This window comes from Schistocerca americana, chromosome 3 (assembly GCF_021461395.2).
Source record: "Schistocerca americana isolate TAMUIC-IGC-003095 chromosome 3, iqSchAmer2.1, whole genome shotgun sequence".
In the NCBI taxonomy this organism is placed as follows: Eukaryota; Metazoa; Arthropoda; class Insecta; order Orthoptera; family Acrididae; genus Schistocerca; species Schistocerca americana.
The window spans coordinates 826,177,777-826,204,860 of record NC_060121.1 but is presented as its reverse complement, the minus strand read 5'-3'; the positions used below and the strand labels follow the sequence as shown (position 1 = coordinate 826,204,860).

At 39.3% G+C, this 27,084-nt stretch overlaps 1 protein-coding gene across 1 annotated transcript in view; it reads right to left on the bottom strand.

Annotated features, from left to right (window-relative positions):
• The window catches only part of LOC124605507 (rac GTPase-activating protein 1), a 151,292-nt gene that overhangs the window by 73,615 nt on the left and 50,593 nt on the right, over positions 1-27,084 (bottom strand). Inside the window, exon 6 of the mRNA XM_047137240.1 lies at positions 1,645-1,822. Within this exon, the coding sequence (XP_046993196.1) occupies positions 1,645-1,822 (178 nt within the window). The remainder of the gene's footprint in view (positions 1-1,644; positions 1,823-27,084) is intronic.

Genomic DNA, 27,084 nt, shown 5'->3' with positions numbered 1-27,084 from the left:
CGCACAATTCGTGAATGGAACAGGGAAGGGGGGATCAGATAGTGGTACAATAAGTACCCTCCGCCACACACCGTAAGGTGGCTCGCGGAGTATAGATGTAGATGTAGATGTAAAAATCTGACAGTCGAAGCGTCTCTATTGTGAACGCTGTTTGACTTCCATAGCTGTGGATCAACTGGTGATTGTTCATCAGAACACCTATGTCTTACAGCCTAGTCTAAAAAAATCCTCGTGTGCACTCCTCAAGTACTCTGCTTCATTTGTTTTGAGCACGACTGACCTATTAAGGGGAGCCCTACTAATCCCCACACGAAAACTTAGGTTTAGAAATCTGCAGCCAAGACTGTCACAAAGTTGAAGCCTTTGGTTGAGACCCTCTACTCGGCTCCAAACAGAAGGACCCAAATCCACTATGGGAACGATGCTGCAAATTTGGAACTCCGTTTGCACTGTGTGTGCGAGGCCAGCAGTCTGCACCACCTCCGCCAGCCGCCAGTACAAACTGAAGATTGCCCCAGAACCCATGTGACAGGTGTCGCCGGTGCCGATGTGAGCCATAACTAGCAGACAACTGCACCTGCACTCTCGAACGCGCGCAAGCAGCTTAGCACCTCTTTGAACAGAGGTGCACGATATTTGTGTTTGCTGTGAAAGACGTCAAAGAGACTTTTTAGGGGAATTCTCCAGGCAATGTCATTGAGATAAGCTTCAGTGAGCACAGTACATTATTGTTTATGCTTCTTGTCTTACACACTTCCTGTTTCATGAAATTTATTCACTAATTTGTGAACTGCATCGTAACTCTGAACTCCGACACCTGGAAACTTCTGTTCTTGCCATTGTTGTGGCCGACAAGACAATATGTCTGCGTGGCCTTCAGGCTAAAAAACTGGGGCAGGTGCAGCTTCCTTGGCCGGCCTGCAATACCCCGGTCACGCTGACATCAGATAAATGGAACACCCAACATTACCACAACCTTGTTACTTTCTCTGTTTAATAGAGGTAAAGTTAATAAGATCCTGAAAATATGGTGTCTTCTCAACAGACGCAAAGTTTTGCACTGCCTGTTACCCGAACGTCAACTGGCACAAACCACAACTAGAGTCCCATTATCTGGAGCCTCAATTTGCTTCACTGTAGTAATTCAACAAATGGAATGTGGAAGTATATACTGTATTATATGTGTGTTAAAGTCATTCAGTTACTGGCTGACCTTCATAACATTAACTTCATGTTAGTACGGTAAAGGTGGTTTTTGAAGCTTTTGTATGAAAAACAAGAGAATAAACAGTGAAGTTAAGTTACTTATAAGGAAAATTTTGAACTATTTAAGAAGGAAATATATTAATTTCAGTCTACAGGAACAGAATTAAGAGTAAAGTCTTTCATATTCAGCCTCAAAAATTGATGACATTGAAATACAAGGAAAATAGAACGTCCACAATTTAAAAGTGCAGACCATAACATAAAAATTCTGAAGAGCACAAATTGGTCATTAAAGTTGGTGAATATTTAAAAGAGATCTTATGCTGTAAACAGCACCAAGTTCTCATCCCTGGTCATCTACTTATTTAGATTTATGTTACCGAGCATTAAGCATTACCAATCTATTAATCAGTGAAGTCCCTCAATAAAGAAACTTACTTTTTACTGCAAGGTTCGCACATCTCTGGGCGAATAATTGTCTTTGAGCAAAATGCATGAGGCCTGTTATTAATAATTTTATCAGCACCAAAATTAAATCCACCAACATGAGGACTCGGTTGTATGGATTGCTTGCGACTGGTTTTTGGTGTCAATGAATCATCTGTATCAGAAGACACTGGAAAGAGAGAACAAGAAATTTAGTATTTCCGTAATGGGTAGCACACACAAGTAATACTAATCATTACTCAAATTAAAAGAAAAAAAAAAGGCTAACAATATTTTTAATGCAGTTGTTACTCAGAAATAAATGCATCAAGAGAGTGTTGTCATGATGCAATGCAATCTCAACCAAACAGATTTAAAAATGGTAAACTGTAAGCCGACTGCATGAAATTACCTGAAAGTGTGGCAATGGGAGTGGTCCCACCGCTGAATCTATTAGAGATTCATGTATCACATATGAGAGATTATTCATGAAACTGAATTACTATTTTCATTGTGAAAGCTTCTTAAAGGTGTCAAAAATCACCATCACTGTCTGCCCACACACAATTTTCTATTTCTTCCTGTGAGAGTATACGAAAATCACTATTTTGATACTTTATCTGCAGCCCCTATCCCAAAGGAAGGCCCATTACATAAATTGCTCAGGAAAATAAATGCATAATGCACAAATATGTAAAATTTTGGTTTGTAATGCATTGTAAAAGTGATATAGCGTCAGATGATCAACCACAACAAAATAAAATGAACATATAGTAGTTATTAAAAATAAAATACAAAACCAATCACAATTTTTGTATAACAATCAATAGAAATAAAAAGACCCACTGAAGATGATATACAAGTTTCAAACACGTTTCAGTAAAAAGTAAAACAGAGAAAGCTTAAAATTTTGGAGAGTGTGAAGTATTTAAAACACCAATTTAATTTGCAAACATAGGATAAACAGCAACAGGCTGTTTCACCACCAGGTGTTGTTATGAGCATATGCATAAAAGTACAGGGTTATTACAAATGATTGAAGCGATTTCACAGCTCTACAATAACTTTATTATTTGAGATATTTTCACAATGCTTTGCACACACATACAAAAACTCAAAAAAATTTTTTTAGGCATTCACAAATGTTCGATATGTGCCCCTATAGTGATTCGGCAGACATCAAGCCGATAATCAAGTTCCTCCCACACTCGGCGCAGCATGTCCCCATCAATGAGTTCGAAAGCATCGTTGATGCGAGCTCGCAGTTCTGGCACGTTTCTTGGTAGTGGAGGTTTAAACACTGAATCTTTCACATAACCCCACAGAAAGAAATCACATGGGGTTAAGTCGGGAGAGCGTGGAGGCCATGACATGAATTGCTGATCGTGATCTCCACCAAGACCGATCGATCGGTTTTCCAATCTCCTGTTTAAGAAATGCCGAACATCACGATGAAAGTGCGGTGGAGCACCATCCTGTTGAAAGATGAAGTCGGCGCTGTCGGTCTCCAGTTGTGCCATGAGCAAATTTTCCAGCATGTCCAGATACTCGTGTCCTGTAATGTTTTTTTCGCAGAAGAAAAAGGGGCCGTAAACTTTAAACCGTGAGATTGCACAAAACACGTTAACTTTTGGTGAACTGCGAATTTGCTGCACGAATGCGTGAGGATTCTCTACCGCCCAGATTCGCACATTGTGTCTGTTCACTTCACCATTAAGAAAAAATGTTGCTTCATCACTGAAAACAAGTTTCGCACTGAACGCATCCTCTTCCATGAGCTGTTGCAACCGCGCCGAAAATTCAAAGCGTTTGACTTTGTCATCGGGTGTCAGGGCTTGTAGCAATTGTAAACGATAAGGCTTCTGCTTTAGCCTTTTCCGTAAAATTTTCCAAACCGTTGGCTGTGGTACGTTTAGCTCCCTGCTTGTTTTATTCGTCGACTTCCGTGGGCTACGCGTGAAACTTGCCCGCACGCGTTCAACCGTTTCTTCGCTCACTGCAGGCCGACCCGTTGATTTCCCCTTACAGAGGCATCCAGAAGCTTTAAACTGCGCATACCATCGCCGAATGGAGTTAGCAGCTGGTGGATCTTTGTTGAACTTCGTCCCGAAGTGTCGTTGCACTGTTATGACTGACTGATGTGAGTGCATTTCAAGCACAACATACGCTTTCTCGGCTCCTGTCGCCATTTTGTCTCACTGCGCTCTCGAGCGCTCTGGCGGCAGAAACCTGAAGTGCGGCTTCAGCCGAACAAAACTTTATGAGTTTTTCTATGTATCTGTCGTGTGTCGTGACCATATGTCAATGAATGGAGCTACTGTGAATTTATGAAATTGCTTCAATCATTTGTAATAGCCCTGTATATAGGGCAGTACGATATGCTGCGATCACTGCTAGATAACCCAGCCTCTCGTTCGAACTAACATACCTATGCCACACCGAAAGTGCTTGAATCCCAATCTTGAATGACTGAGTGAGTGAGCAAGAAAATGCTGATGGAAGTTTGGGTAAAGAGGTATAGAAATTCAAGAAGAATGCAAATACAATCCTCTATCTGAAGGGTTAGAAAACTGCAAATCACAATATAATGCTAAAACACTATGTAACATTCAGCGCTAATCAGTATTATTTCTTATATGTTGAGTGGAATATATGAAAAATTAACAGCTGATCATCATTGTGACTGATAACACTAGTAAACATAATAAATGTTAATGATGTGTGCGCTGAATTTAGAACCTTTGAGGAGGTATGCCTGGCTTTTTGTTTTAACGTTACGTGAAAGTTCTTCAGGTGTATAAGTGAATGCAGCTGATCAAGTGAATAAGAAGATGCAGACTGGGATTATGTGCCTGTAGAGGAAAGCAGTTCATAACTAAGAAAAACATTTCCGTATAAAAAAGGGGAAGTAACAAACAGCAACAATAAAAAACATGAAAACGCTAAAAATAATGCATGAAGTTGTCTGAAGTAGGAGACAATGGAAGATTACAACAAGCAATTAAGAAACAAATATACCAGAATGGGTATTTCACTTTGTAGAAGAGTGTAGGCCGTCGTGAAACTTTCTGATTGACTATGCGCTATAACGGAACTTTGACCCAGACACTTGGCTTTTGTAGAGATTGCATACCATGCTGTGGGGCATGGCTGGACAAGTTTACAGGTAAAAACATTTTTCACCAAAGTAGATGGTCCTGGTTAATGTCTACATCTGACAAACAGCTTATGAATGCCATGAAGAGTCAAATTAATACTCTTTTTAACTACTTTGGGTTGAAGCTGGAAAGTAAAACAAAAGTTATGTAGGTATTTGAAAGTTCGTTCTCACCAAGAATAGAGTGCAAATTACCACCCTTGCTAACAGCTGCAGCCTCAGGAAAAAATTACCAAGCAAAATTGAACTGCTGTGCATCTTTTTCCATACCCTCTAAGTATCACACACTACAATGTCCTATAATTGGATAGATTGGGGGAGATATGCTCACAAAGCAGCGATATGAGACCATACAAAGGTTAAAGGAATGTACAAGCTTTCACAGCCAGCAAGTCCTTATTCTGTCAGAATGGTTGAAGGGGAACGATAGGGGATGAATGGAAAGGACAACTGAGGTCCAGGAAATTGGGAGAATTCTGATATTGACCAGAACACCAGGTCAGGGGAGACTTATCAAAAAATGTTCAAATGTGTGTGAATTCCCAAGGGATCAAACTGCTGAGGTCATCGGCCCCTAGACTTACACACTACCGAAACTAACTTATGCTAATACACCCCCCCCCCCCCCCCGCCACACACACACACACACACACACACACACACACACACACACACACACACACGCACGCACGCTTGAGGGAGGACTCTAACCTCTGGCAGGAGGGGCCGCGCAATCCATGACATAGCGCCTCAAACCGCATGGCCATTCTGTGCGGCGGAGACCTATTAAATGTGATGAGAAGGAAAGATTAACTGCTGGAGATTGCATTGGACAAGATTTGAAAATCTGAAAGCTTGAAGGTGGAAGATGGAGTAATAAGCGTGAAAGAAACTACTGACAAGCTGGTACAGTTCATAAGAGTGGAAAGCTAAGGGCATTGTATGTTGTATAGGTGCATGATGGGAAAAATAGACAGGTCAGAAAAATAAAACTAAACGGGAATGAAGAAAGGAGTAGTTACTGAGAAGAAATGCTGACACCGAGGAAATTAAAGAAAATAATGAACGTGAATTAAGACTAGGTGGGTGGCACCAACCAAGGACTTTTAGAGCCAGTTCCCACTTGTGAAGCCCTGAAAAACTGGTGCCTGGTGGAAGAATACAGATGGCATGTGTTGCAAAACAGGTACCGAGGTCATGACATGTTGTACAGCAGGATCTGCAACAGGACACTGAGTGACACCAATGTACACCCTCTGCCTATACCCATTCATCCTAAGTAATAACTTAGTGATAGTCATACCAACGTAGAAAGCTGAACACTGTTTACGGTACATATGTAATTTCACAGGTGGCTCTCCCTTTGATAGCATGTGTTTTGCCAACTAACGGGCAGTCAAGTAGACAAGCCACAGGGTAGGGAAATGGGTGCAGAAGGTGCACAGGGTGTGACCAGGTTTTTTTAACTTAAACAGTTTTCAAGTAGGTTTCATGAACTTTCCCAGTTCAATTTATTGTTTTAATTCTTTCTTATCATATAGTTAATTTTTCTTGGGAGAAGTTCTGGCCCACTCACTTGTCCTTAAAATTTTCGTACGAATTTGCCTACGTTTTTCCCATCCTTTTCCCTGATTGTTTCCCTTACTTCCCCCTCTGCTTTTTTGCTACTCCCACCATCTATAATAGTCCAAACCCACCTCTTTCACCACAATGAATCCCATCACCTGCTTTTGAACTATCACAACTGATGTTTCACAGTGTTTCTTGAAATCTGCTTGTCCCTGGGAGTTACCCCCAAAATAAGGCCCTGTTTCTGGATGTAATGCTGCTCTACACCAGGCCCTTTTACAGTTTCAAATACAGCACTCTCTTGCACTTACCGAGTTGATCTGTGTCCTATATGCCTTATCTGCCTATTTTCTTTTTACCGCACTCCTCTCCTACAAAATCCTACAATTATCTGCCCCTTGAGTGTCCTCTGATGGTCTCATCCATCATGCCAACTTGAAACTGGAACAGATCACACTTTACCCTCTCCTACAGAACGAACTTGGCCAACTTGCTCATCATTCCCCAGCCTTTGCCAATGCCTTGCTGGGCAATGGCAACTTATGATCACAAGAACTAGCCACAACAGTACAGTGTTCTCAAACTCTCATCCAAGTCCCTCTCCCCTCATGAAATATCTGTATTATCCAATGGTTTCACTTTCAGCACTAAACCTGCATTTACTCATTATTTTGACTGATTAACTGAGAGGGTTTATGGGACCAAACGGCCAGCTCATCAGTCCTGCAGTTCCGAAGTTAGGCACAGAAGAAAGAGGGTCTGCCAAAAGTGGATGGATCCAGTCAGCAGAGTAAAATTATAATATAATGAAGTTAAAACACACACAGTAAAAGACACAGAAGGTGAGAACAAATCTAGAAACTGGAAAAAAGGGGCATCTTTCTGTGGGGGAGTGGTCATGGGGTGCCAAACCGAGAAGACAAGCAGAGAGGTCCCAACCACAACCATCCTGCCTCTGCTCGAAGAGTAAAGTAAAACCTTATGTCTGGAAATAAAAACCACTTTCACGGAGGAAACTGAGGACCAGTTCAACGATCTGTAAATAGTCTGTTAATATTATAATTAAGGAAACAGGAACACTATACTTAGCACAAAGGGGACATTCCATGAACACGTGGGATACCACCCGTCTGACTCCGCGACCACATTATGGGGGCAGTTCATTACGGAGGAGGAAACGATGGGTGAGCCTCGTATGACCAATGCGTAGACAGCATAAAACAGTGGACTCCTGAGAAGAGCGGAAGGAATATTGCCAAACTGCAGTAGACTTCTTGAGTGTGCGGAGTTTATTACTATGAGCAGTAGTGCACCAGATGTCATTCCACTTTTGGACAAAGACAGGTTTGACATAGATTGGCATTTCAGCAGCTGGAATCATGAAAGGGAATGGGAGGTAAGTATGTGCTTCTCTAGCCAAACTGTCTGCCAGTTGTTTCCCTGAGATGCCCACGACTTTGGGAGGACCCAGAAAATAACAATTGAGCAGGTGGCACAACCAAGGGCAGAGAGAAGATTGTGGATAGCAGAGATCAGATTATGGATAGCAGAGATCAAAGTGTGACAAAAGTAACATCGGTGGATAGCCTGCAGGCTGCTCATTGAGCCTGAACAAATTAAAACACTATGGGAGAGGGGGGGGGGGGGGCTAAGAAACATAATTGAGGGTTTTTTGAATGGCTAGAAGCTCTGCTGTGAACACACTACATGATCCCAGCAATAAATGATGTTCTAAGCCAGTAAGAGACATGAAAGCATATCTCACTTTATCAACTGTCTTAGAACTATCAGTGGAGAAGATGGTGGCACCCTGGAACTCTGCAAGGATGGCACATACAAGACGCCAGAATACCACAGGGGTGACACAGATCTTAGGACCCTGGAATAGGTCGGTCCCAATCCGTGGTCTAGGCACCATCGAGGTAGGATATGTGAGGAAATATATGGGGTGCATTCTAGCGAGTGGAGATGGAGATCCCAAGAGAGGGAAGTGAGACACATGCCAACCGGCCGTCCCACCCGTGGGCAGGTGTCAGGAGGGAGACATCCCTCATTTGCAAAGAGGCTAGGGGACACAAAATGGTCAGGACACTGGCAAATGGCAATTGCGCAAGAAACCATGAGTTGCGTCCATCGTATTTGTAGAGGGGGAATCCCCACTTCTGTGAGGAAACTTTCAATGGAACTAGTACGAAAGGCACCAAAAACCAGATGCACCCTACAATGGTGAACACGGTCAAGTAGCTGCGAAGTGGAAGGAGCTGCAGAGCCATAAACCTGACAACCATAATCTAGTCTGGACAAGACCAGATCTCGATAAAGATGGAGAAGAGTGGTACGGTCTGCACCCCAAGATTGTGGGCCAGGATGCGGAGAGCATTAAGCTTCTGCATGCTTGTAGTGTTTAGGCAGCAAATACAGGGCAACCATGTCATATTTTTATCAAAAATAAGGACCAAGAAACGGGACTGCTACAACATCGATGAGTGGTTGCCTAAATAAAATTCTGGTTCGGGGTGTAGAGTGGGTTGACAACAAAAATCTGTAACACACTGGAAGCCATGGGAGGTGGCCCACAAAGAGGCCCGTCAGATGGCACCTTGGAGTTGGTGCTCAGCAGATGCTACCGAGTAGGAGCTGCACCAGATGCAAAAATCATTGACGTACAATGGCGAGGTAACCAGAGGCCCAACAGAGTTTCAAAGCCCATTGACGGCTACAAGGAAGAGTATGACACTTAGCACAGAACACTGTGGGATACAGTTCCCCTGAAATCGAGGGGCATTGAGTGAAGTGCCAACTCTAATCCAAAAGAGCCGGTTACATAAAAACTTGCGGATAAAAACTGGAAGATGACCACGGAAGCCCCAGCAGTGGGGGTAACTATAATGTGATGGCACTAAGTCAAGTCGTATGCCTTGTGTAGGTCAAAGAAGACTGCAACAAGGTGCTGGTGGTTAGTAAAAGGCTGTCGGATGGCTGTTTCCAATATCAGTAAATGGTCAGTAGGAGATCGTCCTGCCCGGAACCAACACTGATAAGGGTGGAAAAAAGCCCCGAGGTTCGAGTGCCCAACATAAACTGAAGCCAACCATCCTCTCAAGCAGTTTGCAAAGTACATTCGTCTGGATAATTGGGCAGTAGATGTTGAGAGAAGTTGTGTTCACCCTGGGCTTAAGGCTGGGGATAACTATACTGTCTCGCCATTGTGACAGAAAAGCACCAATGAGCCAAATGCACTTGAGAAAACTGATGAGACGCTGCCTCTGGGGAATGTCCAAGTGTCGGATAATCTACTTGTGGATGGAATCCGGGCCTGGGGAAGTGTCTCATGCAAGGATTCCCATTCAGTGAAGGGCTTAGTACAGGGCTCAGCAAGGTGCGGGATGAAACAGAGGGGGTCTGTTCAACTTAGGGTTTCTGCCAGAGAAAGGTAACAGGATAGGAAGAGGACGCTGACATGCACAGAGCACCTTGGAGGTTAAGACCCCGGACTGGCGGCCCACAGGGCTACGGAGCTTGGATCAAACCTGCAATGAAGAGTGTAATGTAATTAACTGTCGGAGATAAAGTTTATCTCATGTGAAAAGTACGATGCCCACAGTAATAAGTTAAGGTAATTTCATTATGTTGCCAGAAAATGTGTTTAATTTATTTAATTATGAATATTTTCTTCTATGATAAATAATGGATTTGTTTGAGATGTTAAATACTTTATATTTATATGTATTTATTCATATGTATCTTTGGAGTTTATTAAGGTCAGTAGACCAAAGAATCTAGAATGCAGGAATGTCTGCAACTTCCGGGCACATGTTGGCTTGCCCGCCACTTCTTTGTCTGTATTGGATGGAGATGGACGTGTTTATGTGACAAGTGCAGTATAATGGATTTAAAGTATCAATGTTCATAGTGAAAATGGTGTAGTTACTAACAAAAAGTACAAATAAATATAATGTTTAGCTGAAAGTATTTCAGATTCGGTAGTGTTTATTTCAAACAAGAAGAAAACCCAGGCCATGCTTGTTGGAATGATTAATTTTGCAGACAAAACTTTGAGAACCCCATAGACAAACGAGATCTGCAGTGTGTAATCTTTCAGCAGCTACTAAAAAATAAGTCTTGCTGAAATTGTGCTGGAACTACTCATACTATTCTCATTCAAAAAACACGTGGTGAGAGTGTGGTCCTACCACAATATACCACGTAAGATTCCACAACTGTGCAGTTATCAAGGAAAGAAATAGGTAACAACCAGTACAATATGGTGGCGTCGTCCGGGATTATTGAAAATATTACCGAAATAAATTACCACCGAGATTGCGAAGAAAACTACAGAATTCGTACATCCTGGATGAAAATGTTCAAGGAAGTCGTATACTGATAGCTTCAAGACAACGGAATGCAGTTACTGGAGCAAAAATAATCGCGCAATAAGTCAAGAAAGAAGAAAAATTGTAAAGTGTTGTAAAAAAAAAAGGGCAATATTCATAACTGTATTGTTTCAGTGTTGTGAATTCCATCACGCGCCAATCAACAAAAAAGATGTAATAAGATAAGAAAATCAGTAAACAGTAAACTGGGAGTAAGATAATTTAGTATCCTTTAGAAAAGATAAATTTATTGTATTTTGTTTATTCCTGTGTAAAAAGATGACTATTGTAAAAGAGGAAAGTATTGACGACGGTGTCGCCAACGCTAGTACCGATGTAAATTTATCATACGAAAGTGAATGCAACAGTAATAGTCTGGATCCTGTAGACAAAGTTGAAACTCGTATGGAGAGACAGGATGAAGTTAAAGACATGTTATCAACAATAATAAATTATACGGAGGGAAAATTTAAGGCAATTGATGACACTAACAGACAAAATGGGCCGTGGTTAGGAAATATTAAAGACAGACGTGATGCTAATGAGATTCGTTAGGAAACAAAGGAGCAAAACAATGCTGCTCAGTTAGACCAGAATCTTAAGCTCATCAGTGATAGATTTGAAAAACAGTTCAAAGAATATGAAAATAAAAATGACGATCACTTTCAAAAAGTAGAAGCAAAGATTTCCAGTTTGAGTCGTAACATGGTTAATATCACTGGTAAGGTCAATTATGTCGGGAGAAAAGTTAAAAACGTAGATGCAAATGTCAAAAATCTGAAAACTGAAGTTAGTACAGGTAGAGAGAAAATCCGTAATGCATTTAAAGTTGTGCATTCAGGTATCAAACATGTAGAAGAAACAGTATCTGATTGTATTTCTATTGTAGACAATAAAATTCTTCAAGTAGAAAGCAAATTTGAACAAAAGATAGGAATTATTACTGAAAAAAAAAGTAATTAACCGGATAAGCAAAAATGAAGTCAAAAGTTTATAAAGTAGTATTAATGGCATCCTTAAGAAACTTGAAAGTGTTAGTAGCAATATGGTCACCAATAGTTTGACGAACAATATTGGCACTTTGTGGTGCAACATTCCAGTAAAAAACTTTTCAGATGAGAGCAGTATGCATCCGGTAGATTTCCTGCAGCATTGCAAAGATAACTTTTTTCCAAATATGAATGATAATTTGAAAATTAAATTTGTGAAAAGATTTCTAGAAGGTGAAGCATTGTCATGGACTAATCATTATTGTACGGAGGGAATGGCTTTTGCAGAGTTTGAGGAGAACTTCTGAGGTAAGTTCTGGTCAGAGACAGAACAAGCAAGAATAAAAAGTGAATTCTTGAACGGACCTGTTTATAAACATGAGTTTGGTAGCATGAAGCAATTTTGCAGATATCAGTTAAGGAAACTCACTCACCTAAGCAAACCTTTTGATGAACTCACTCAAATCGATGCACTTAAAAGGAGGCTAACGTATGAACTACAGTGGGAGTTAGCTTATGGTCCAGATGACACAATAGATCAGTTTTTGAAATATGCTGACAAACTAGACAGAATTAATGAGAAAACAGGTAAACCACCACACCATAGTCAAAACCATTTTCAAAAGACAGGGCATACAAATTGGGGAAACACACTACATGATAAAAAGGAACCACACAATTTTTGAAGTAGGGATTCTCATCAGAGAAATCACCAGTGCAACTTCAAGGGGTCACAAGGACACAATTTCCATTACAAGGGTCAATATGGAAATAGTCATAATCAATTTGGTAGCAGACACTTTGGAAATAAATCAAAGGAGTGGAATAGTCATAATGGTATGGGGAGAACTGCAACAGGAGTTAAAAAACTGAATAGGGCTCCATTGGCGGTCCACAAGGTAGGAGCTACTTATACACTAATGGAAAGGGCCAACCCAAACTGTCAAACTAAACAGAAAGATAAGTAAAGATGAGTAATTATTTTAAAGACAAATGTTATCCCATTAATGTAGTATCTGTTACAAATAATATGTCATACAAATAAACCAGAAACAAAAGGTAAGTTATTTAAAGACACTGATTGTTTAGAAAACTGTGAAGAATTAAACTTAGATTCATTCTATGAGTGGGCTGAGAGGGGCACCTTGCTGGAAAATAGTTGTTCAAATGATCAAAGAGTATTAGGAATTAGAGAACTTATGGAAGAGTCTGGTGGGCTAGGAATGAAAGAGAGCACCTAGTAAAGATGATTTAAATGTGTATCTGCATACTGAAGGTGAGGGTGCAGAGGATCAATAGGATAATTTTTGTGATGTTGATTAAAAGAGGATAGTAATGAAATTAGCGAGGTACACATGAACACAGTTGACAATTTGAATGTTAAGGATGCCAGAATTTTTGTCAATGAGTTATTTGATCTTGATACATGTAAGAAAAACGAGAAGGAATTGACAGCAGGTAATCTTAACAGCATTAGGGGAGTAGATGATGAAATGTCTGATAGTGAGCAACTTTTGTTCAACTTACGGGTTAACAGTAGTGCCATTAAGGATGATGAAAATTTCAGAAAGGTGACACTTGATATATGTGAAACTTTGTATCCAGAATGGTGGCATAGAATTAAGTATCACATTGCACAAATGTTAAGAGATAAATATAAAGGAGAGACACACAATAGCACAAATGAATGTAGTTGGATTAAAGAAATATTCAGGAATAGTAATCTGGCCAAAGAAAATGCAATTAGGGTAATAACAGCATATAACTCTGGTAGTAATGATACAGGTAAGGACACTGGAAAGGGATATAGATTTAGTGAAATTGAAGATGACTTATTACATGAGAATATTAACAAAAAATTTGACTTTGATGTAAGCAGTCCGTTTATTGATGTGCAGATAGGATCATGGAAAGAAAAGTGTTTAGTGGACACAGGAAGTCAAGTATCTGGGATATCAGAATCATTAAGGAAAAAACTGAAAACTAATAAGGATTATGTTGAGTTACCTGTAGTAGGAATTAAAATAAGAGGTGCTACCGGGAAGCACAGTAAATCAATAAGGAGTCAGGCTTTTATTACTTTTGAAATTGAAGGAGTATCATGGTCACATGGGTGTCTCGTCATTCCTTATCTCACAGAGGATTTTATCCTAGGCTTGTCTTGGATAACAAAAGTAAGTGCAGCACTTGACTGGGCCGGACAGAAATTAATGATGACTCTACCAAGTGGTGAAGTCATCGCTAAGAAACTTCTTGCAACAAATGTTTTCTGTATGAATAAGACTATGAACAGTATTGAATTTACAAAAGAAGGTAGGTACCTTGAAAGCCATGTCACAGATTTTGATACAGATGAGAGAGTGTTTGAAAAGTTGGTAAATGAAAAAGTAGCCGAAGCTAGAGAACTAACTGAGAACCAAAAACAAGATTTGAAATTATTTTTGTGGGAATATAGTGACGTATTTAGTAATATACCAGGTAAAGTAATTGGATACCAATGTACTTTACAGTTGAAGCCACATGAACCTTTCTTTACAAAACCGTACAGTATTCCAATCTCGAAAAGGGTAGTACTGAAGAAAGAATTACAAAAGATGGAAGTGTGTGAAATCATTGAGAGGAGTATAAGCCCTTATAATAATCCCTTAGTCATTGTAAATAAACCTAATGGGCAAGTCAGGTTAGTACTAGATTTCAGACAGTTAAACAAATGTTTATACAGAGAAACTGACCACCCAGAGAACATCGATGAGTTGTTATACAAATTTAAAAATATCCAAATTATGTCAAGCCTTGACCTAACTTCAGGTTTTCATCAAGTACTTCTTGCAATTAGTTCTAGAAAGTACAATGCTTTCTTATACAATGGGAAATGTTACCAGTATTGTGTAGTGCCTTTCGGATTAAACCTATCAGTCACTGAATTTATACGGGCACTAGTCTATGTACTTGGCCAAGAAGTTGTGTCAGAATTAACAATTTATGTAGACGATATATTAATGTCAAATCAAAGTTGGGAGGATCATTTGAAGTTATTGAAAAAGGTGTATGACAAACTCTGAAGGGGGGGGGGGGGGGGGGGGGGATGACATTAAAACTGGAAAAATGTAAATTTGATGTGTTAGAACTCAAATTTTTAGGTCATGTCATTACTAAGGAAGGGATAAGCGGCACATCCTGAGAAAAGAAAATCTATTGTAAACTTTCCATCTCCTAGAAATTGAAAACAATTGAAATCTTTCTGTGGACTCTGTGGATTCTATCGAAAATATATAAATGGACAATGAATTAATGTAACATGTTTAAGCAACTTACTTAGAAAAAATGCTACATGGAATTGGTCTGAAGAGTGTCAGAAAGCATTCAATAAAATTAAGAATGAAATTTGTAAGAACAGTCTTTTACACAGACCAGATTTTAGTTTGCCATTTTGTCTTCACACTGACAGTAGCGATTATGGACTAGGAGCAGAACTGTTTCAGGAGAAAGTTGTGAATGGAAAAAATCTTCAATGTACTATTTCATTTGCCAGCAGAATGTTACTTAAACATGAGAGAACTTAAACAGTCACAGAAAAAGAATTACTCGCAGTACACTGGGTGTTTGCAAAATTTAAAACATACCTGTTAGGACACAAGATAAAAGTGTATTCAGACCACAAAGCTTTAAGTTACTTGCAGGAGTGTAGACTATATCACAGTAGATTAACTAGGTGGGCAATGTTCAAGCAAAAGATTGACTACGAAATTGTGTATATTAAGGGGTCAGAAAATGTAGTAGCTGATGCTTTATCCAGGTTACCAGTAGGAGGAGATCAGGAAATGTTTGATCAAGAAGAAGAAAAAGAATTTAAAATAAGATACATGAAGGGAATCCAAAATGAAAAGCTCATAAGGACACTTTGCAATAACATCAGGAGGGGACAAAATAACGATCCTAATTGGAAATTGGTTAAGGACTGTTTAGGCAAAAGAGGGTATGATAAACTTGACAAATACTATAAGATCTTTAAGGGAACACTCTTTAGAAGAACAGATGTGGACTCTGACAATTGGAAGCTATGTTGGCCAGAGTGTGAGGCAGACAAGTTAATTAAGTACACCCATGAGATTTACGGTCACTGTGGAAAACAGAAATGTGTAAAAAAGTTACAAGAAAATATCTACTTTTATAACATGGTAAAGAAGGTGAGGAAAGAAATATCAACATGCGACAAGTGTCAAAGAGTAAAAGTAAGCAACAGAATATGTCAGGGAGAAATGCAGAATATCATTCCAGATAAGCCATTAGATTTAGTAGCTGTAGACTTTTATGGTCCTTTACCTAAACGCAAAGATGGCCATTGTTTTATATTCGTCATGGTTGATGTATTTTCCAAACTAATTAAACCTTATTCTGTTCGAAAAGCTACAAGTAAAGAGATCATTTCAAAGATTGAGAGAGATTACTTCAAGAGTGTAGGGAAACCTAAAGCTATACTATCTGATAATGGTTCACAATTTGTTTAAAAAAACTGGAAAGCATTCATGGAAAAAACTAACACAAAACACATCTTGATATCTGTGCACAACCCATCTTCAAACCCAGCAGAAAGGTACATGAGAGAAATAGGGAGACTTTGCAGGACGTATTGTAGTCACAAACACCCTAGAAGTTCCGACCATGTAAACCACTTTGAGGATATCATGAACAGCTTGCAGCATAGCACTACTGGGTTTTCACCATATGAAATTATGTTTCAATCTCAGACCAGTGAATCTTATTTCTGAATTAATAGACTTTCCACAATGTAGCTCAATATCAATGAAAGAACCTGAAGAGATTGTAAAGAAAACCATGAAGAAACTAGGTGACGCTAGGAAAAACAGACATGATAGGAAAATAAAGGCCACCACATTCAGAGTAGGCGACCATAAGAAGTTCTTTGATATTTACATTGGGCCATTTGAGATTATTGAGAACCCCCACCCAAATGCATACCGATTAGTAAATCCCAAGTCGAGAAAGCTGTTTGGTCTTAGAAATGTTGTTTCTTTGAAGCCATATATTCAGAAAAGAACAAATTGAGCCTACGAACATGCCCGTATCTGCAAAGAATTTTACGGGGTGGGGGGTGGGGAATTACATCAAAATGCTGTGAGATAAAGTCACAGGAACAAATTCCAGCCACCATACTACGCCATGTAACATATCTCATGCAAAATGATGTATCTAGACTGATTGTCACTTAATTCTATTGTAAGATTAGATTTCATGATTCCAACATGCTTGTTTAAGCAATTGTACAGTATTTAATGAATTGCAAAATATGTAAACTTGATAAATGAGGGACTTTATTTTACTGAGGATGCTTGGAGACAGCTCATGTCACCCACCCCAACAATTTGAGAATAGCAAATCTCATAATTTGGCAAATCTTGCTCAGTCACTTAAATAGACCATAATGCTTATAAAATATGTTCTCTAGTTAATAGACTATACTTTCTTGTATATGCAAGTGTGGTTTTGTTTTACATCATGCTCACCATGATAACCAATTTTTGTTCAGCTATGTTGATAACATAACACAGATACTTTGCTTATTTCGCCTCTTACTCTTGATATATATCACATAATCTACAAGGCTCATGACAGAATAGTATTGTTGAACTGAAATACTTTTGCAACCTCAGTGATGATATAGGAGTTAATGATATGTCTATTCTAATATGAGAAAATGTTTTAACTTTAGTATTATTTTACAGTAAATTTCTGGGCAACAAACCGATATGTGTGTTTATGTAATTTATGTTGTGACACAAAGGAGGAAGTCAACGGGTGGGGGGTGGGGGCTGTCTGCAGCAGCAGGGGATCTTCTTTTCTCTCTCTCATAAGCTGGGCAATCTGGCGAGTGAGGGGAGTGGCCGTCACAATAATTGACACTCACAGGTGGCGGAACACAGGGGCTGCATTTATTCATGCTGCTTTGGTGAAAGACTTACTTTCCTTCACATGTAATGCCAACTCGAAATATCATTTTGCAACCCAATCCCAAAGGCTTTCCAACAGCAAACCTAACATTGTGGTTCAATGTTCACAGTTCTGGCCACGGTTCCAACTTCACCCACCATTAAAACCTCAAAATGACCCCTTACAAGACTTCCAAGAATTCCTAACATCCAGTATTACTTCACAATTCTTTCTCAGGTCCCTACAACACGACTCTGAACTGTCTTCTGCACAACTCATTTACCCTGGCCATCCCATTGTTGCTGGCTTCAATATTCCCAGTGAATGTACGTCTGCCCTACTTGATGAATACCTGCAACCTACAGTACTGGTTTGGTGCACAGGTTCGTAGCATTTTACCCCAAGTTTAATAAACACATCAGATACACATTGACTCATCATCAATAATATAATCTCCTTCATTATTTAAAACAGTCTGCCAATGCTGGGGTAACTTTTCAATTCTGTGACTGTAGACACCGTGTGATTTTGAGGCAAAGAACATGTCGAGCCCTGTTTGGAGCGTATTTTCAACCGGAAATGAAGCTCCTTGAAGGATGATCAATAGGGAGAAAAGAGTATGAAAATCTGAGAGTGCAAGATCAGGTGAATAACGTGCGTGTAGAATGACCTCCCAAACCAACACCTGTATATTACATGATCTGCCTGCTGCTGAATATTACCTAAAGCAGCACCGACCAGATTCCTAAACTATAGCATCCTTCCTGCTCACCTTAAACAACTTTTACTTACCAATAATTACTTTAACTTTTAGGATCAGAATACAAACAGATCGGGGGCACAGCCAAGGTAATCATTATGGCTACTTCATATGCCTATCTTTTCACCCCTGGTTTGGTTTGAATACACTGATTGCATCTTCGCCATATGGATCCATGATGATTACTTATTAGAATTTTTTCAATCTCTAAATACATTACCCTATAATTAAATTTCACATGGTCCTATCCCGAATCCTATGCCTCTTTCCTTATGTTGTCCTTGTCCTCACCAAGTCAGCTAAAGACTTCTGTTTACATTAAACCTACTTACGAGGAACAGTAATTACATTTTGACAGTTCCATCCTTTCCATGTCAGATCCCTCCTGAACAGCCTTAGCATTTGAGGCAAACATATCTGTTCAGATGCAGACACTTCACGGCAACACAACACCATTCTCCCTCAGCCTTCACTGGACGTAACTGCCTCACCAGCTTAGTTCAAAAGCATATTTCCTGAGATACCACATCCTGTCCTGGTACTTCTGATCCCTCCAAAAAACAACTTTGGAGTAAACCTCTTGTCACTCATTGTCACCTTGGTCCTGCATGTACTGATCAGCTAATTCAACAAGCTTAAGACTTTCTACAACCACATTCTAAATGTGGCCATTCTGTCCAACATTTGGCGCAAACCTAGAATAGCTTTTCATGACCCCCGAATCTCCGCAATATCCTTGTCCGACCATACTGTCCTTCTGCACCTACTTTCCTCCCCTATGGTCTTACCCCTTGGAATGTTACCATTGGTTTTTGCTGATGAAGAGGTCTTAATCAGGGTACCAATTCCATGAATGTGACCTGTCAGTCGTATGTTCATAATTATCTGTACCTTTAAATCTTCTCTTTCTGCACTCATGTCACCCCTTGATGCTGTGCTCCTGCTATGCAGTGCCAACTGTAGCTATATCAAACTTCTTCACCGTCTGCAAGGATGCACTGTGATAATGGAAGATTATGTTTGCTATCCACTAGCTATGAAATTAAGTAACCACTTCTTTTTATGATTCTTCTGAATAACATTTTCAATGTATCAGTTAACTTTCACAGTTAAGCTCTTAATAACCAAACTTGTAGACAGACAGACTGTTGCATGCGCCTTCACTTAGTTTTGCTTTGTTTTTCTTCTGTGATCTCTCTTAACGAACAAACAAGCTATGTCAGTTTTGTGTAAAATTCTGTGTCTGCTGGGTTAACGTCATTAAATGTGAAATCTATTGAGGACTACTGTAAATATTTTAATTCTACCGAATCTCATTCGGTGCAATCACTCTTTTCTTCTCATCCTCTCCGGTATGTCTACCCTCGACTCAGGGGTCTGGTCGACTTATGAACTCTTCCCACTTCCTAAACCTCATCTATCCTTTTCCTTCATCCCTCTTCCTTCCCCTTCAACTATGCTATTCTGCCAGAAGGAACCACTGCCTCTGAAAGGTTGCAAATTTCTTTAACCTTTATAGGTCAGTATTTCTTTCTGCTGATTTTTGAAAAGGTTATCAATAAAACTCGTGTGCGACCAAAAACTCCACTGATTTTTGACATATCCTGGCTTGAGAAAAATAATAATACTTCTTACAATACTATAATTCAGGCTGTAAACAGGATACTTCAATGAAATCACAACTACTTACATCATAGGCTAATTAGTACATGAACATAACAGTCAAGAAGACATCAATGTTTAACAGCAGCAGGTATTGTGAATATTGGTTGGGAGCATACATAACATGACTTCATTGATAAATGCAGCAGATATGCAATAACTGAAAAAGGCTTTACACAATGAAACTTGTTTAATGTAACAAAGGCAAGAAATAATATAATACACATTGGAAATCACATGCTAGTTCGACTTTACAATCACAGTTGCAGCCTTTTTAGCTTCCCGCAAAAAGTCTTTAAAAAATGTTTTGTCATAATAGGGTCCAAAACTCCTGGTCTTCAAAATAGAAATAGATTCCAGAGATTCAGTGGACATGGATAATCTGGACTCTGTTCTATTTTTCTTCGCAAAGCTGAAAACACATTCACATTCTGCATTGCTTTGGGGTAAAGTGAGAAAAGAGAACATTACCCTGGAGAGTCAGTTATATTTAAGAAGTCTATCGGCTCCACAAATTCTTGATATTTGTTCCCAAACAGAATCACTTGCATCATCTTGATTTGTAGCCATAGTGTTATCTACCTGGAGAGCAGTGAACTGCCTCAAACTCATTCACCAACTTAACTGTAGTTTCATTCTCTTCCTTGCAGAATAAGATGGGAAAAATTTCCAAGAAAAAAAAAGAATGGAAGACAACTGTTGAGGTGTAGCGCCGTATAACGATCCTGCCTTGGAGGCGGTTAAGTGGGAGATGTGTCTCAGACCTGGATAGTGACAGATGGTGACGCGAGACTGGACGCGCACGTAGTTTATGTATCAGCCGATAGAGGACAATATTGGATAGGGGGACTGTGATTTTAGTTTCGATTTGTGCCCATCTTTTTGTGTATGTAAAATGTTATAAATGTGTTTTAGCAGTATGAATGATCCGTGAGTGTGGTTTAAGGTTAATATGAAGATAATTGCTTAACGGGTTATGTAGTAGGATTTAGTGTGGGAACATTTCAAAGAAGTATGGATGTGGACAAAGGGGATTTTTGTAGAATAGATTTGTAAAGTAAGTTTATGGTAAAGGGAAAGTTAATTCAGGTATGAATAACAATAGTAAATAACTTCATGCACAAACAAAACTTCAGCATATTAGATAATTACGTCAGTAAAAGGTGCAGTCGTTAGATTTACTATTTTGCCATTGGTTACTGATGAAAAGCGCAGACTGACGCGGGAGAGTCTTGTTTTGCTATTGGCTGTTGAATAAACTGACCAATGGTAGAGCAATATTCTACGCGCGCCTTTCTCTGCTGGAAGAGCAGCATATTAGATAATTTGCAGAGAAGAGCCTGCTGACACGTAAGATTCATATGAAAGAACTGTTATTCCGCCTTTTAATAAAATTCCAATGACGACACAAACATCACATGGTTAAAAGTACCAATCATATCAAAGAATAAGTTATTGACAATTGTAGACAACTGTACATAAGTGGAGTAGTTAACATTTGATAACGTTTCAAATTTTTGTCTGAAGTCGTAAAATGACACTGTCCATACGTAAACTGCAGTGAACCCCTATTTTATCTATTCGAGGGGTCCAGACTTAAAAACCGCAAAACTGAGAAAAATGCGCAGTCTAGGAAAATGTTAAAACCTCAAAAATATGAGGAAAAACTTATGTAATTGGCAATTATGATAAAAATCGTAATCACCACCAATACATTGTATAAAATCAGTACAAGTGAAGGAAATTTTAGAGGCACAATACAATGTTTATACAATAATTTGTGGTAGTGAATTTCATCAATTGTTAAAAATTCACATGAGTAACAGCAAGTACAATCTCCTCAAAAATTTGAATTGGTATCTGCCTACAAGGTAATCGAGCTATTTTCAGACATGCTACGACCATAAATTATAGATCAAATCACACAACTTTCAGATATCTTTCCTTTGTTCACCCAGAAAGAAGCAAAAACTGATGAAATTAGTGAATTAAACCAGAAATTAAAGTACAGTTAAAGGCGTCGGTATCTAACTGTGTGTGTGTGTGTGTGTGTGTGTGTGTGTGTGTGTGTGTTTTGTGCAGGCAGTGGCAGTTTACACAAGTCATGTACACACTAAGCTTGAAACACATTTCCAGCTATCTGATGTGGACACTATTTGGAAACATCTTTCAAAACACGGAAAGATCTGTCTGTATCAGCATCAGTAAAGATCAAAGGAAACAATCGATCAGGCCAGCTACTGCATGTCACCGCTGAATGCGGCAAGTGGACGTTTATAAGCTGCATTGTGTCATCTGTTGTATAGATGTTTTGTTTTCCAGGGTGTGGGTTGAAATGCAGTCAACGAGGCAGCAGACTGTCTTATTCTTATACTTTTACCTGGCTGACAGCTGCTTGTGGAATTATTGAGGAAAGGAGTACAGGAACAGCAATAAAACAAGACGCTCTGCAGGAAACTATTGCTATGTTTGGTAGAATACTGCAAAAGTCTGCGTAGAAAAGAAAATAGGGTAGTTTGTTGTAGCTTGCTTCCAAATGTGAAATAAATACTCAGGGCTCTGGAATGAATCTCCTGTTCAAAAGTAACTAAGACTAACAGCATGTTTGGTTGTAATTGCTTTCCGGAAATTTATATCTTCTTCTTTTTAAGAAACAGTGATGCATGTCAGAATTTCAAAAATCTGTTAGACGATATCCAATTGAAATTACATGAACTAGAGCAAGTTTTTCCCACAAGTTGTTCTATGGTATGTTTTCGCTCAACAAAGAAGACAACTGTATGCAAACCAACAAACTGATTCCTTACAACAACTAATCCAATTTCATCAACCATTAACAACTACTATACAAACTCTCCATCAAAATAATATCAGAGTTTTAAAACCAATTACGAAATTCTTTGATAAATGCAACCTTACTCTGTAAATCTATTAAACACTGAGATGCTTATGGCCATCGGGTTATGATAAATAAATAAAAAAAAGAATTAACAAAGACATCTTTCCTTCTGTTTGCATAAACCTTCGAGAATTAATAACGCAGCAGCACATATTTACAGTTTCCTCATCTCTATATGTGACATGGCAGACAATAAGAAAACAATACAACAAAGCTTGTTGCAGACAATGTGAATACACTGAGAAATGTTTGCTGCTAGTGTGGACAGAAATGGAGACAAGAAACAAAGTCAGAAGCAGATATGAAATGCTGTAGGAAATGATGTTTCCAACAGAAACATATTTTCAGTGGCAGTGTGGACGCCACTTCACACTACTTTTTACTGTAGTGACATAACTTGTGGGCTTTCGACTGTCAACATTTGGAAGAGTTTATTAACGAACCCTGTATGAAGTGTGTGCCATACAAGTGCAGTATGTCTTTTCAAAACAATGGTGCACTGAAAATACCATATCACAAATACATCACACTTATCATTAAATGAGAATTAATAAAGCATCAATGACGTAAGGCTTCGATAGAGTTTATAATCACTAATGCACAACACAAAATTCAGATGAATAAGTTGTAACAGCTGACTTAAGAGGTTAGAGGTGCCAAACTTGCTGCATGCCAATAGTTTCTTCAACTTATTAACGTTATCACTTTCGTTATAGTCTTAATACAGTATGTTCTGAAATATTCAGTGTTGTTAAACATTTCTATCTAGTTAGAAAACAAAGGATTAAATAAATATTTGCCTGCTTATTTCCCAATGTGTGGCGATTTCGAGTGTGTGGTAAAGCAGGAACCTAAGAGGACAGTTTAAACTGCTACAAGTGAAACAATGAGTAATTCTTCCCTGTCACAAATGTTTCGCACACTGTGCAACCATTAACATATTCTCTAAAGAGCTCTTGCTACAACAGATTCTCCTGTCACTAACACGCCCATAAACATCAACTTGATGCTATAGTGGGTGACAAATCAATAGCCTCATTCCTGGTTACCTTCATAGCGCCACCATCTCACAATTATGTCAGTTCCTGCAAAAAGTAGTGCGAAACATATTCGACCCATTATCATTGCGCGATGAAGCTAAACACTGCAAGCTGTGTTGGCTACACTGAATGTGGATTATGTCAACATTTCCTCTCTTATGTCTCCCCTCTCTGCAATAGCCTGAAGTATTCTCTTAACTCTGCCATCATCCATGTTGCGATTCGTTTGTCTTTTGTACCACTTACAGCTCATTCAGTGACATCAAATGTCAATAGAAAGAACGCGGGATGAAGTCAAGCGAGACATCAAGTAAGAACTAGAATTGAGTAAACTTCACTAGAGAAACATCTCACTAGAGAATGAGATTTTCACTCTGCAGCGGAGCGTGCGCTGATATGAAACATCCTGGCAGATTAAAACTGTGTGCCGGACCGAGACTCGAATTCGGGACCTTTGCCTTTTGCGGGCAAGTGCTCTATCAACTGAGCTACCCAAGCACGACTCACGTCCCACTCACGCCCCGTCCACACAGCTTTACTTCCGCACACACCACTGCAGAGTGAAAATCTCATTCTGGAAACATCTCCAGGCTGTGGCTAAGCCATGTCTCCGCAATATCCTTTCTTTCAGGAGTGCTAGTCCTGCAAGGTTCGCAGGAGAGCTTCCATAAAGTTTGAAAGGTAGGAGACAAGGTACTGGCGCAGGGTATATACGTGGACAAGAAAAAAAAAATTCCTGGATTTCCCGGTTGAAAATACGCATTCTCCCAGGTGAAAATACACTTTTTCGTGTTAAATGACAGTATACATTTCCTTGGCACTGTAAAACTTATCAATCCTTAGAATGTTTATTGTTTTCTACACAGACGTAGAATTTGCCGGTACTTTAGAAAACGAAACCTAGAGGGGAAACAAAAACACCTTTTTGGAAAGATCTTTGATGTGCAGCGACATGTACGCTGCATTCCTTCGTTTTACAGAGGTATAAATTCGAATTCCACCAAACAACGCATGTTACTTTCCGAAGCAATGAAATCAAGATTGCGACGCGCTTTTGTAAGCCAGTCATAGCTCATGTCACTTGATCTCGGCAGCTGATGACAGCACGACACATAGTGTAGTCAACCAATAGCAAGATCACTCTTAAGTAGCGCGAACACACAAAAAGAAAAGTTAATGTTTTAAATTAATATACATAGTTTTGCTAGAAGAAAAACAAAGCTTGCACAAATAATATTGGTCTCTAAGATTAATAAGCTGGAAGAGAAGCTAAGCTTCCACATATAATGCTGATCATTTTGTGCGTGTTACACTTTAAGATAAATCACACAAATGTGCCAGTAAAATTTTTAATAACGACGTAAATGTCTGATCTTCTCGACATTCTTCTAAATGGTCGTCCTCAAAGAGTTGATTTTTAAATGAGAGTCAAACGCTTTGTGATTTAAGAAATTCATTGTACATTCTCGCACATAGTTCATCTTGCATAAAAGGAAATTTAACACTTTTCAAACCGCCATTCGCAATATTTTCCCGTGACCTGTTAGAAATTGGTTCGTTTCAGCAGTTGCCAGAGAGTGCCAGATAAGAGGCATCACTGCGCCTGTGCAGCTACGGTGACGAAGGAAGCCCGCATGTTCGTACGTGTAAAATACTAAAAGATCTTGCATTATGTCATAAAAAAAAAAAAAAAAAAAAAAAAAAAAAAAAAAAAAAAAAAAAAAAACATGAAAGGATACGTCAGGAGCATTGGAATTTCGTGAACTATACTAAAATGCATAATTCGGCTTAAAGTGCACAATCGTATGTCCAGATTCGGATGAGTACCAGTACTGTATTATCTCATGTTTGGTTCTTTATTATGGCATAATGCCATACGAGCTAGATGGAAAACGTGCACTTGAAATGCAGCGAACAGTTAAAACTAGCCAACAGTGTGAAATTAAACACTTTGTTCAAATAAATTGACTGCCTCAGCGCAAAATATTAATAAAAGACAAATCTCTTTAACAAACCGACAAAAATGACTTCATTGTTCTGCAAGGTGATTAATGCTTGACTGTCAGAAAGGTGGAAATAAAACCTGAAACTAACAACATATTTTAGCCTTTCGTAATTATGCGAACGTATTTTAATTCATTTGGTAGCTCCCGGCCACAGAAATCCGTTTTGTTTTCATTTAATGTGAGAGCAATAAATGAAGAGGAAAGTGCAAAATCACTAAACGTAAACACAAGTCACGTGGAGACTACCAACCTCACCACTACAACTCAGACTGCTCTGTGCATCAGCCCTGGATCTACGATATTTCCGAACCGGAGCAATTTAGATAGTGGCGCCCAGCCACACATCTGTAGCCAGAAGCGGGAGAAGGTAGTACTCATAGGCGACTCAACTAGGCATGTGCATGAGACCGCCCGCAACTGCTCAAATTAATCAAATGTAAACAGCTGTCATGTCACGCGTATTGGAGGCAATTTGTTGTTAGGAAGCGCTGCATATTCTTCCTAAAGCCTTTGACACACTTTGGTTGGCAGACGCTTGTATGAGCACTGTGTTTTGTTGTTGTTTGTGGTGCATTTCCTTTGCTACTTAAGTTTTATTTTCGTTTTTTTCTCTTGTTCATGTTTTTTTGCTGCAGCATTATACTGCAGAAGTGGGATACAGTAACATCCTTCATTAGAGTATTGGTTCTTACCAGGCAAAATCACAAAAATTTAACTGGTAACTGAAACATGGGAAAGTTCCTGGAATTCTAAAAAATTCCTGGGTTTTTCCCAGTTTTCGCCCGGACGAAAAAATTCCTGGGTTTTTCCCGGATGTCCCGGGTCGTATACACCCTGTAGCGGAAGTAAAGCTGTGAGGATGGAGCGTGAGTCGTGTTTGGGCAGCTCAGTTGGTAGAGCACTTGCACGTGAAAGGCAAAGGTCCCGAATTCGAGTCTCGGTCCAGCACACAGTTTTAATCTGCCAGGAAGTTTCGTATCAGTGCACACTCCGCTGCAGAGTGAAATTCTTATCATGTTTGGTTCTTCATTATAGCATAATGCCATAC